This window comes from Arachis hypogaea, chromosome 10, assembly GCF_003086295.3.
Source record: "Arachis hypogaea cultivar Tifrunner chromosome 10, arahy.Tifrunner.gnm2.J5K5, whole genome shotgun sequence".
Lineage (NCBI taxonomy): Eukaryota > Viridiplantae > Streptophyta > Magnoliopsida > Fabales > Fabaceae > Arachis > Arachis hypogaea.
In genome coordinates this window covers 108,530,710-108,544,943 of record NC_092045.1, presented here as the reverse complement: position 1 = coordinate 108,544,943, position 14,234 = coordinate 108,530,710, and the positions used below count along the sequence as shown (strand labels likewise).

The following is a 14,234-nucleotide window of genomic DNA, read 5'->3' as shown; positions in this document are numbered from 1 at the left end:
TGACACAACCACCCAAATTGTGCTGATTATGCTCCATGGCATGACACATCTAGTGGTACAGCCATGCCAGCACAGCCGAGCCCTATGACAATCTGCCACATCTGTCAAGGTCCTCTAACAGGGGGAGCCACCTAATGTGTACCCGAGAGTCAAATGCATCTGGGAATAAGATACCCCCGATCACTTGCATAATATACCCTCTCGTGTACCATAACAGGCGCTACTCAGTGGCGTCATGCTCCAACTCTCCACAGATGGTATTGTAAAACCATGTGAGTTTGACAGTTCACTTCGTCTATGACTGTCTATCCTCAGGGCTTGGAACAACACCCAGTAGCTGCTGGCAAAGGTCCTTAATTGACCGTCCATCATGGTGCTATTCCCACCAACCGATGCAGCCACTAATAGGATCACTATCGATGTTGAGTCCCAATTGGTACGCCACGTCCTGCAGGGTGATAGTCATCTCCCTGCATGGCAGATGAAACGTATAGGACTCAGGTCTCAATCTCTCTATCAATGCTGACGCCAATAGCTAGTCATGCTCGAACTCCACCATGTATGCCACATATTCAAACCCAGCTCGTCTGAAATATGTCCTAATATACTCAGGTGGGCGTCTCATCGAATTCCGTCTGGTGTGCAAGATTCGAGGCGCCTACTGAACAAAATAAACAAGTTAGAAAAAGAGGATCAACATATAAAATTATAAATTTACATTTTATTACAATATAATAAACAAGAGTGATAAAAATGTACCATTCGATTAAGTCTGCCTACAATTTGCTCAGCCTGATCTAATCTATAAAGCGTATGCTCGTACCCCAATAACTACTACTCCATCTAACTACACTCTAGTAAAACAAAATAAAATAAACTGAATTCAATTCCTTTCACATTAACTAAATTTTTAAAAGACATATTTAAACTAACTAATTGTCTACCTTACATCTTAATCAGTTTATAAACTAAATAATTAATATGTAAACCAACTACATGATCACATCAACTAACTCTATAAACATACTAATGAATAATGAACTGATAACATAATTTTACTAACTATGTATCATTCTAATCTAATCTAATTACATATTCAACTAACTCTATAAATATACTAGTGAATAATTAATTGATAACTTAATTTTACTAACTATGTATCATTCTAATTTAATCTAACTACATATTTAACTAATTAATATCTAACTCACAACTTAAACTAACTATTTCAACTAAACTAACTAACAATTAACTATTACATTACTCTAACTAATATGCGTGATGGACTCCAGAAAATTTATGTTGGGGGATAAAAATAATATACATTATTATTAAAAGATATATTAATCAAAATTTAAAAAATAAAAGTGCACATTAATTATTCGAATAAAAAAAAACAAAAATTACATATAATAAAACAGAACGAAAGTTTATTTTTAAAATATTTTTCTATTACTATTTCTAAAAATAATATATATATATATATATTATAAATTAGTAATTGATCAATTAACTTTGAAAATTTATATGTAACATAATTACATATAATAAAATAGAACAAAAGATAAACAAATAAATAATAAGAATCACTAAATTGAGAATAAAATAAAAATATAAATTCATGAAGAGAATAAAAAATTAGATTAATACCTAAATTATAATTGCTTGAATTAAAATTTGTAATTAAAAATATTAAAAAAATAAAATTGAAAGATAAATAGAGTCATAGAGAGTTATATAAAGAAAAATAGAGAATTTAAAATTTATCTTTTGATGAAGAGAAGATGACCATTAGAAAAGAAATAGAAAAAGAAGGTTGAAAATATGAAACTAAAAAGAAGGTTTAAGAGAATAAAGGAGTGGTGACGGTTGGAATTTGAGAATAGGAGAAGACTAAATTTAATTAAGTTAACTAATAGTCAAAATAATAGAAAGATAAAATGGGTTTGAGACTTTAAATAATTGGGTTAAATTTAGTTGTAGTAGGGTCATTTAAAATTTAAAATAGGAGCATATTATATATGTATATTTAAAAAAAATGAAATAAGAGTGCGAACAAGTGCCCCCCTCATTATAATACATAGGTCCGTCCCTGCTAACATGTTATAAACAGTAAACAGTAACTCTACTTGAAAAGCATAACATAAAAAATCTAACTAACATGTTATATACTCTAGCTAACATGTAAACAGTAACTCTAACTAACATGTTATATACTGACCTGAAGCTGACGATATAGTAGATAAATGACTTTACGGACATCGGAAGACAAAAAATCTCGTAGAGAAGATTCTGAAAATAACAAACGAAGAAGGAAGAAAGGATAGTTAGAAGAGAGAAAGGTTGAAAGCGACAAACTGAATGGCACCACGGTTTATATACTATGGCGAACTCAAGGTGAAGTTCGCCGGGAGTACGGCCCGGCGAACTCTATTAAAATAGTGGAGTTCGCTGGGGGTGTGATGAACTTGCCTTTAATGCAAAAAAAAAAACGTATCTATGAAATTAAAGTTCAAATAATTTGTTTTGGAAATAATTTTTTTTATTTCAGAAAAAAACTCGTCTATTGTGAGAAGTTTTTCGTCTATTGTGAAAAGATTTAATATAGAGTATTTAACCATTTTGATTCTCAAAGAATTTCGGGTCAGACACTTTTGTCTCCAACTAAAATTAATTATTCGATTGGTCTCTAATAATTAATTTCGTCAGTCACTTAGGTCCTTGGCTCCATCAACTCTAACGGAAGACAAGATGATCCCTAACAACTCTAACATGAGACAAAATATTCGAAAACGAAACTGTTTTTCCCAATTTTCATCATATCTCGCATAATCCTAACATTCATACTCTCCTTCTTCACCTTCACATTCTTCTTTCCAATCTTTTCCTTTCTCCTCTTCAACTCTAAGATCAAGTCATGGTGTCGCACCTACCTCAACATGTTATGGACCACACACTTCCTAAATCTTTGTGACTGGTACACCCACCTCATCTGCACTTCACCTACCAAAAGTATCCACCTCCACGTCCTCGATAACAACATCACCTCCAATCCGGACAACGTCCATCACATCCTCAAGACCAAGTTCCACAACTACCCCAAGGGCAAGCCTTTCTCCATTCTCCGGCAAGCAATATAGATTATTGGACATTAGGACATCATGATAAGATTCTCCTTCGACATCATATGTAAATTCTCATTTGGAATGGACCCCGAGTGCTTCATTCTTCTTTCCTGGAGTCCAAGTTGGCAGACAGTTTCGACCTCGCATCCAAGCTATCAATATAACGAGCAATATCGTTGTTGCCACTTATATGAAAACTGAAGCAATTACTGAACATTGGTTCGGAGAAGAAGCTGAAGGAAGCGTTCGGAGTGGTGGACAATGTGGTCATGGAGATGATAGGGCAGAGGAGGAGGGAGATGGCCACAATGACGACGACGGGTCTTAACAAATCAGACTTGCGGTCTAGATTCATGGGATCCATCAAATACGACAAGTACTTGAGAGAAGTCATTAGTTTCTTGAGTATGAATTGGTTGAGAACAAGTTGATGATTTTTCTTCTTGTGAATATTGAAGTTGTGCGTGTAGTTTGAAGTTACAATATTGAATTCCGAACAGAGGAGGTCAAAGATCATTTTGTCCCCAATTAGAATTGTCAGGACTATTTTGAGTAAATATTCTATTTTAAATTAAATTCAAAAACCAAAACTACAACATAGTAAACGTCAGAAATTCAAAATAATCATTAGATCTAAATTTCACCAAAATTCTTATTTCACCATAACGAATCTATTCTACCAAAACATCAAAATTTTGGATGTGTCTTCCTCCAAGTCTGAGAAGTTCATCATTTTTGTCTGCTACATTAATGTTCAAAATGATCCCTAAAAATTTTCAACGCATTTTAAATACGTCTCTAATTTTTTAAAATAACCAAATAAATCTCTCAAGTTGCAAAACCTAAATCTTTGTTAATCCTTTTGTTAACTGCCGTTATACTGATGTGGATTGTTAACAGCCACATTGACTATATGATATAGATGGTGACAAGAACTTTTCAACTAGGATATATTCAAAATATTGCTCAAAACATAAATAATATTTTTTTTATTAAATTTATATTGATGGGTTAGCCTCATTCCTTTGACATATTTAAAAATTTTCAAGTAGTTGCAGACTTGTGGAACTCACTTGTAACTCTCCGGTGACACCAAGATGCTTGCTTGCTCATATCTCAATATTTTCTCCAGAAATAACAGAGAGACAAGGAGGAACATGTCTGTGTATATGTAACCTCTCTTTGTGTACTTTTTTAAGTTGGTGTACGAAAACTGTATTTTATGAAATATATGAAAATATTATGTCATTTGAGTTATAACTCGTTGGCATAGGTTGAAAGTTGATTGAATATAAAGTTTTTTTGAAACATATTATTAAAATGTCATTATTTTATAACTAATTATCTAAATATTATCTTTTTATTAAGGTAGTAGTTAATTTATTATTTTATTTTTAACTGATTATAGTAATATGAAAATAATAGCATTTGAATAAATAATTAAAAAAATAATATTTTAATATTAAATTTTGAAAGAAGAAGTGGTACATTCTTAAAATAAAGCCAGAAATACATCCTCAAACTTCTTCAAACAACTATGGAGATAGATGGATTTGCATTGAAGGTAGAAAATATGTTGAGCCATCATGAAGATTAATACTTAAGGGAGCTGAGGAAGAGTGAGACTCCTAGGAGATGAATTGACAGCGGTTAAAGAATTTATCATGATGAGCAGATAAAAGTAAGATAGGAAATGAAAAAGAAAAATCAGTATTAATCAATACCTAAAAAAATTATATCATGGTTTATGGCTTTATGCTGTAAAGTCATTAATTATATATGTCTGAGTAGTTAAAATGATGGTATATTTTAGTCTTATTTATTTGAACTTGTATCATATTCTTTTTTTGGGCTTGATATTTTACTTGTCTAAAAAAAATTAAAAAATTAGCTAACAATTATCCTAATGACAATTGTTAAGGATATTAAAAAGATTCATTATTTCTTTTTTATCCATGCAATAGATTCAAAGTAAAAATTTTAATTTTTATCTATTCACTTAAGTTTTTATATTTTAATATTCTAAAAATAAATTTTTTATTTTTTCAAAAACCAATCAAGCCATGCAATTCAAAAATAGATAAAAGCTACACTAAATTACATGTTTACATTGTACTTACTACTCAATATATAAAAAAAATTATAGAACCAACAAATATTATTATTTTTTATTAATAATTAACCAATAATAATTTACATCTATTTTTATGAAAATTTGCATATATAAAACATATTTTATATTTAAAATATTTATATTTAACAAAATTTATATATATAAATCAACACAGCTTGTAGGTACGTTTATCAAATTTACACACATGAATTGATATAATTTATTTATTAAAAACAATTTAACATTTGCACGGATCAAATACTAGTCAAAATTAATAAAAAGTACTGATCCCATGACTTTCAAATAAAATAAATACCACCAAAAAATATAATAAATTATTGTCTTCAAATATTATTTTTTAAAATTTCTTTTCCACTTAAAATCAATCCAAATCGACCACCAACACTCTTAACACCTTTAAGTTGAATACTTACTGATGATTATTTGTAATGACAAAATTGCCATTCAAGACCCAAAGACACAAAAAATGAGTAGCTTCTTGTAAATGACCTAAATGCCCCTCTCCCCAACAGAAGCAAGCGCTCACACTAGATCATTTTCACTCCTATGTATATAGTAGTAGGTGACCCTTCCATTAATAATGGCATTTCATGATTCTTAGCTTATATGACAAAAATGGCTCTAGGGACTCACATCATGCAGGTTGCAATGGTACCATGAAAAATTTTCAGAAATATCTTGCCTATAAACAATTTGATAAGTTCCTTTGCCTTGCACAACAAGAAATCACCATTGGTATTTGGCAGCAACAAGAACTTCCTCATATTGCTGAGCAGCATTGTCCCAACTAAGATCTTGCATCATTCCCCGCCGTTGAAGCCCTTCCCAGCTCTTCTTGTACTCGCGATACGTTAATAAGCAGTTGCCCAACGCGTGGATGAGCTTATGAGTTTCGGCGCTGTCAAATGTCCACCCGAGACCTGACTCGCTAAACGGATCAAAAGGCTGCACTGTGTCTCTCAGTCCACCGACTGCATGTACAACCGGAATGGTTCCATAACTCATGGCATAGAGTTGGTTCAGTCCACATGGCTCGAATCTTGATGGCATGAGCAGTACATCGGAGCCTGCAGTTATCCTGTGAGCCATCTTCACGGAGAAGCCGACCCATCCCCTAATTTTGTCATGGTGTTGGGATTCAAATTGTCTAAGCAATTCTTCTAGGTCCGGCCGGCCGGTCCCCAACATGATTAATTGCACATCCTGGCTGACCAACCAAGGAATCGCCTCGGCTATGATGTCAACACCTTTCTGATGATCCAACCTTCCAATGAAAGCCAATATTGGAACTTCCTCACGGACAGGCAAACCAAGCTCCTTTTGCAGGGCTGCTTTACATTGACGCTTGCCGCTATGAAGGGTCTCGAGAGAGTAGTTGGCGTAGCCATCTGATGTCAAGTGAACATCAAACTTCGGATTCCAATCTTTGGTGTCGATTCCGTTGACAATTCCCCTCAGTTTCCAGTCACTCTCGTTTATTATGTTATGCAAACCCCAACCTCCTTCGGAAGTTTTAACTTCCCACGCATATCCATGACTGACGGTGACAACACGATCTGCTGCCTTCAAACCAGCTGCAAAGATATTGAAATGTTCGCCTCCGACGGGATCATATAACCTGAATAGATCGAGGTAGTGTTCAGGTAAATCCACGTAGCGGAAATCATCAACAGGGCCTCGACCCTATAAAGAAAGTAAATGTGAGAATGTGAAAGTTCCTTCACTATATCAAAATAGATGCAACAAAACCTCAAACACTTAAAACATGCACTCAATTTAGATGCAATCCACAAGCAATGCAAGCTTTCAATTCATTTATTGAGAAGATATGTACTTGATTTGCTTTCTAAAGAGATAAATGAACATTTACATAATTAACTATGATATTCACAAAGAAGTTGAGAGCAGGATATTCACACCGTTTTTACTTCTCGATTATTCGAAGCATATTGTAAATTTTGAGGTTGAAGTTCAGTTATTGGAGCATAGACTAAAGATCAATAACAGTTATAGAGAGACACTAAAGATACTATCCATAGGCCCATAGCCTTTCATTCATTTTCTGTTTTCATATAAAACAAAAAACAAAAATCAATTTAACCATTTAGATAAAAGGTGATTCAGAAGCCTTAATTCTATGCCACACATTACTCTTCAAAATGCATGCCTTCCCTGAACATATATAATATCAGCTTCTTTTAGTTTGATCTGGTAACAGACAACAAGCGAAAACAGAAAATATGCATGTCTATCTCCATTCAAAACAATGAATTAACTTGCATTAAAATCACTGTATATAGAAGGAACCTGGTGAGCTATGTTGTGAATCACGAGAACGGATCTTGTATACTGCATCAAACCATGGTCGCGATAGTATGCCTTCAGATATACTGGCAGCAATGCAGTATGCCAATCATTTGCTATGAAGGCCAAATTTCCATCTCCATAGCAAACACCACCACATGGAACATACCATGGAACCTGAAAATCATTAAGTTCAATTATTCTTATACAAAGTAAGCAAAAATCAGAATCACACAAGAATCGCATCCGCTAGAGTGACTTTTGACTGTTGATAAAAATCATTTGGAATTTCAGATAAAAATCATGGTAACCAATGTTATTTGATGATAATCATCAATACACTTTCAAATTTTACTGTAATCATATCAATATACTTTTGAATTTCACTGTAGTTAGGAAATGGTTAAGATATTCCATATGCTGATATATAAGAGAAATTTGTAATCTCCAGCACATGAAGATGGAAATTCCTCATTTTGTCACCGGTCTGATGGCAATTATTTCTTAGATTTACCAGGATGAAACCAGAATTTATGTGACATTCCCTTTAAGAAAATTTACAACTAGTTATTTACTATTTTCACCCAATGTAAGGTAGCCTAATGTCACCTTCAAATTAAACAAGACATTATTTACAATTGGGTGCTATAATGTGTCGTGATAAAAGGTCTTCAGGTACAATAATTGTTATAATTGGTCATTTGTATAATTGATCTCATCACAAAACATTTGATTCATGTACCTCAACAGCCGCCTTGCAAAACAGCACCATTCGCTTTAGAATATCCTGTTCCAATAAAGGACAAGCTAGAGTCAAAATCTAAGAAATAATGATAGCAGAACTGTAGGTTCTTTTATCTGAGCAGTCTTTAATACGTAACAATGCAAGATGAGTTTCTAAGATACCTTAAATCTAAACACCAGAGCATTTTAGTCACTTCATACACAATCATTAGGTGTTAGGTAATGTTATAGTTTATATCAAACTTACCACTCGGTTCCCACCATATATGTTATTCTCTATATGCCTAAGTATTGGACTGTCAATGAAAACAAAATCAACACCATCAATATAGGCCTGGAAATACAATACTTCCATGTCCTGTAAAGTGAAAAAATAAGGAATTTAAGTCAAGGCAATAGCAATTCAGAAATTTACAAATTATAACTGATTAGGAACAGAGTAGCTGCTGCACACCTGACCATCTACTTTGTATCTTCTCCGTATACCCGTATCTTGTCCTTCAGCATAATTACCATATCGAGGTGCTACAACCTACAAAGAGATAAAGAAAAGAGAGCAATAAGTTTTAAAAGAAAGCATTCATAGAATACAAACCTTAGAATCCATTAAAGTATTCTAATAATAATCTTATGAGCCATGATACAAGCTATATATTGGATCCACAATTAGCATAAAATAAGGGGAAATATGGACAAAAACCACACATGTCTATGGCCTAGAGAGTCCCATGTTGCTTTTCTTTTGGAAGTTGGTAAATAAAGACCTGTTTCCAAAGTGTCCTAGAGTAAATGCAAATATGAAAATAAAGACTAGAACCTTTTTCTATATGTAGGACTATTATTTTGATATTATGCATTTTAATGGCAAAATATGAAATGAGATAAGAGACGGAAAATCACCCTTTCAGTATGTATCTAATAAGCAAAGAAGGAATAAATGACCAAGAAACAATTGAAGTAGGATGAACACATTTCATTACCCAGTTGAAAAGATTGTGTTTGCATGATTCTTCATTGATCAAGCAGTGATTTCAAAGATTAGATTATCTTTCCAGACACATGATACTCAGACAAATTACCGACAAAACAACATATTACCATAACTCTATGTCCACGCCGAGCCAAGGCCTTTGGTAATGAACCAGCAACATCTCCAAGTCCACCTGGTAAGTTCAGGTGTGAGTCTGTAAATTACATAAGAAAGAACAGCATGCACTGAAGGACAACCACAGGTCGAAAAATTTGGTCCATCAAAGAACATTAGTGGAAGAGTTTATGGACTCGCTTCAAGAAACTAGTTGCAGCATATGAATGCTTAAGATTTCATGTGCGTGCCACATTTGGCTGCTAAGTTGCTAATGCCGTAACTCAATCAAAGAACAAAGCTTGCAATGATGAATATACAAACAAAAAAATAGAAAACTTTCAAAATATGGACATGGTGATGATGAACTGGTTGCCAGAAAAATCAGCCAAGTATAGAATTTAAACTATCATAGTCGAGCTCCTGATACAATTACAAACGGAAAACATTCTATTGAATAATAAAAATGATTTAAAATTACCTGTTTTTGACCAAGGAGCGCATTCTACTGCTACTATTATAACATTCATGACATTGGCTCCAGCCAATGGTGGCAATTTTTCACCTTCATGCTCAGCATTTTCAGCTTCATCAGTAACGACCTCTGAACTTGAATCGTTCACAACATTCTGTTCAATCTCTAGAGGAGTTGATATTTCGGGGTTCATAAGGAAGGCTGGAAGAGTATCTGGCTTGATTGTCTCATATCTCTTGTTCTCCAATTGTTCATTGAATTGTAAACTAGAGGAAGCCATTTCACGGGTTGGGGAATCTATTATCTCCTCTTCACTGGAATGGGCATAATTGTTTAAATTAACACCACCATTTTGGTTTTCTACAGCATCGCCTCGACCAATGGAAGTTTTCGGTTGTTTTGAGGGGTTTGACACAGATTCATCATTGCTTCCATACCCCTCTGATTCAGGAATGGTGTCATTATCTATAGAAGAAACCAGCTTCTTTCTTTCAGTAATCTGAAATACACAGCGAAGCATTATAAGACCACCGTATGGACTTTTATTATCATAAAACATAAAAAAAGAGAACAAATGACGTAACTCTGAGAAATACAGATCTAATCTGTATTATCAATTCCATTATCATAAATAAGGAAACTATAGAACTTCATATCCCTTGAACTCACTCATGAATCTCAGCCTCAGGCCACTTTTTAATATTTTAAGTATGCTTCGCTTAACAGTGTTAGAAGTAACTGGTTAAAATTTTATGAGAATGAGATTCTGTTTAACCCAATACCAGATTGTGTTCAATACATGTGCATCTAGCAAACACATGATCGAGAAGCTACTGTTATTTCAACAAACGTATTAACTGCTTTAAAATATCCTCATAATTTTGGCAAGTTATTCAGAAGAGAATGAATAACCAGCTTATTCAATTCAAATAACAAAGTCCCATTTAGATTATGTCGTTATTATGCAGTGATCAATATCCAAAGCTGAATAAGAAAGTTAATCGGCCCAAAGCTGAAATTAACCATTGCTTTTTAGTTTTTATCACCATTTGCTTTACCTTTCTCAGCATTTCTGCCAAAAAGGAAACGGATGCTCGTCATTTTTTTTTTCATAATTTAAGGTCCTAATCGTCCAATTACATAGAATCACTCAACACTCTAGCCACAAAAAAAGGGGGGATAAAGTAAATCAACTAAAAACAGCTTTGAAGGGACTCAACTTGAAACTTTTTGTGTATGGCTTAACATGGAAAAAGTTCAACCTTTTTTTTCTTAAATAAAAAACAAATATATTCCAAATCATTCACCTGTTGAAGAAGTTCCCTCTGCATAGCAAGAACCTTCTTACTCTTTTCAATGGTGGCTTGAAGAGCTTCATCCTCTGACTCATCATTATCCTCACTTTTCCCATTGCTCTTACCCACTGCTCTTATGATGCGCCTTCCACACCTATGTTGCACTCTACCACGCCCCAACCCTCTGCCCCTTGAATTCTCAGAAACTGAAGAACCACTTAAAGTTCCAAACTTTGCTGGAAACTTAAGAGCACCATGATGATAATGATGATGACGGTTGTGGTGATTATTGTTCTTGGTGTGAAGCATTAGCACTGTGGTGTCAGCATTTGCTTCCACAAGAAATGGCAATGAACCAATTGAAGCCATTGGTGATGATGATCAAGGAGAGAGAGAGAGAGTAACAATAAAAGGGGTTACTTTTGTCTTTTTGATGAGGTGAGGTGAAAAGCGTGGAGACCCAGAAGGTGAAAGTGAGTGATGAACAAAACCCAAGTTGAGATTTTCAAATCGGAGCTGACCCAAGTGAAGAAAGTGGAGCGAAAAGGTGGTTTCTTTCTCTGGGAATGGTGAGAAAGCAGAAAAACCATGGAATAAATGGTGGTTGTGAATTGGATGAGAACTGTGAAAAGAGTAACAAAAAATAGGGAAAAAAACAATAAAAATAAAACAAGGGTTCAAACAGGGAACAGCAGTGATAATAATTGATGAAAAACGATGATGATGATGTTGAGAATTTTGGATGAGAATGTTATTGTGGCCACAAATTTTTAGGGTCCCATTGCTGTGATTTGTGAATATTCTAAGCTACTAACTGTAACCTGCTATGGATCGAAAAAGGTGAATTTTTTACTCCCTTTTTTTTTTCATGAGATAATCGATTTTGGTTTCTACAGTTGCTGTGAACGTGTCTTGTTCTTGTGAATTTTCCAAATCCTTTAGCCTTCGTTTGTTTTCTAGAAGATGATAAGACAACATATAGAAAACAGGACAACATAAAGACGCAATATTTTATGTTCTTATATTTTATTTGTTGGTAAATTATAAAAATTTATTTTTTTATTTTTTTATTTAATAAAAATAAATGATATTTTTTATTAATATTTTTATATTTTTTATTAAAATAAATATAAAATATATTAATTCAATATTTTTAAATATATTATCCTTATTTATATTTTTTTATAAAATATAATTTTATATTTTTATATCTCTGTGTAAATATTTTATTTTTATAAACAAACAGTGGCTTAGTTTTTTCAATATTGGAGGGTTTTGTGAGTTGTGTTTGGATATGGTATATGTTGGTATTAGACAATAGTGTGGGGCAGCTTTTTCTGAGCCATGGCAGGGGGGAGTCGGACCGTCCGATTGCGTTGTGCGGGAAAAAAAAATTGAAGTTGTGTGTAGCAATCGGACCATCCGATGAGCAAAAAATTTTTTTTTGGACCGAACTCGTAGGGTCCGATTCCTTAAGGGACCAAAGTTAATAATTTTTTATTTTGTGTGTGTGTGTGTGTGTTTTGGAAACTCGGATGCACTCCTCAGATCTGATTCGTCTTCGTTGTTCTGCGTCTTCTTCTTTCCCCTGTTTCTCTTCTACTTCTCCTTGCGTCTCTGTTATTTTATTTAAACTCCAAGAGTAAATGAGAGTATAGTCGATATGTATGTATGAGAGTATGAAAAATGGATGATAGAGTTATACTTAGAGTATATTATTTTGGTCAGATTCTGTTACAAACATCTGAAGGAGTGAGATTTAGTTGCGAGAAGCCGTTAGATATTGTTATTCCGTTCACAATCTCATTTGAGGAGCTAAAAGGTGTGATTTGTGAGAAGATAGGTTTTCAGATATCAAAAAAAATATCATGTATGGTATACAGATATCCCATACCGGTATTTGGTGGTTTCGTGCAGTATCAAACCAAGTATGTAACCGACGAAGCGAGTATGCAGGAGATGTTTTCAATGTATTTTGAAACTCGCGGTCAGATATCGGTGATAGAGTTGCACGTCGAATTCGAACAATCTGAAGCGGACCGAAATATTGAAGGGGAAGAATACGATAGTGACAGTGAGGAAGAGTTTGAAAGTAATTACGAAGCTGTTGCTCCAGACGGAGAAGAAGATCAAGGTGACGGGGTGGTGGCTCCAAATGTGGGAGACGTTGCAAATGCACTCGCAAACGAAGATCCGTTTGAGGAGCCGTCCTTCATGCGGGTTCTGGACTTGGAAGCCATGCATGCGCCGGAGTTTTCGGAATATATGAGTGCTGGTACGTATTAACATATAAATATAGAAAGTATTAAACTTTGGGAAATAATCTATGTTGATAGATGTAAATAAGAAGATAATTCACATGAATATTAATTTGTGTGCATTCGTCCAAACTTTTTTATGTGTTTATGTTTGTATGATGTTAAAAGTGGGATGACAACATGATAGGAATAATATTTATATTGATGTGGATATAGGGAGCATTGACGTAGTCTTAATTTCAGTTATTAAATGTATTTGTGTTAAATTATTTTGATTTGGCTGTCGTTGTGGTATAAATTCCTATGGTCGCAGATGGTGAATTTGCAATCGGAGTGGAATTCAGTTCTAGGGAAGCTGTTATGATGGCGGTGAAAGATTATACCATCCGAAGAGGCGTAGACTACCGTGTGTATGAGTCGGAGCCGTTGACCTTCTATGCGAAGTGTACACAGTATGGATCAGGGTGTGATTGGCTTATCAGGGTTAGCATGATCAGCAGAAAGTATTGTTGGGTTATAAGGAGGTACAACGGTTCTCACACTTGTGGAGGGGGAGACTTCTGATGCATGACACTTTTTCCTTAGTAACCTGCGACAACATGTTGTGACTCGGGATGGTGTGGGACTGATTTCTGACAGGCACGAATCCATCAATGCAGCTGTGGCCCGGAGCAACGGAGCTTGGTCGCCCCCGAGAGCATTCCACATGTTTTGCATCAAGCATATAGAGTCGAACTTTTTGAGAAAGTTCAAGGCACCGTACCTGCAAAAACTTGTGATCAATATAGGTAAATTTTAATAATTCGAATTTCGTT

At 34.3% G+C, this 14,234-nt stretch overlaps 1 protein-coding gene across 2 annotated transcripts; it reads right to left on the bottom strand.

The window, feature by feature from the left end:
* Positions 1-5,654: 5,654 nt before the first annotated feature.
* On the bottom strand, positions 5,655-12,164 carry LOC112716396 (granule-bound starch synthase 2, chloroplastic/amyloplastic). 2 transcript variants are annotated; one of them, XM_025768305.3, is made up of 8 exons: positions 11,174-12,164; positions 9,873-10,365; positions 9,406-9,470; positions 8,762-8,839; positions 8,555-8,665; positions 8,306-8,350; positions 7,567-7,740; positions 5,655-6,942 (listed from the first exon to the last, which is right to left on the bottom strand). In XM_025768305.3, exons 1-8 carry the CDS (start codon positions 11,528-11,530, stop codon positions 5,986-5,988), a joined length of 2,280 nt encoding a protein of 759 aa, XP_025624090.1. In that variant the 5' UTR covers positions 11,531-12,164; the 3' UTR covers positions 5,655-5,985. The 2 variants fall into 2 exon arrangements, with proteins under 2 accessions (XP_025624090.1, XP_025624089.1); XM_025768304.3 differs by having other exon boundaries at positions 9,406-9,491; positions 11,174-12,112.
* Positions 12,165-14,234: the final 2,070 nt, after the last annotated feature.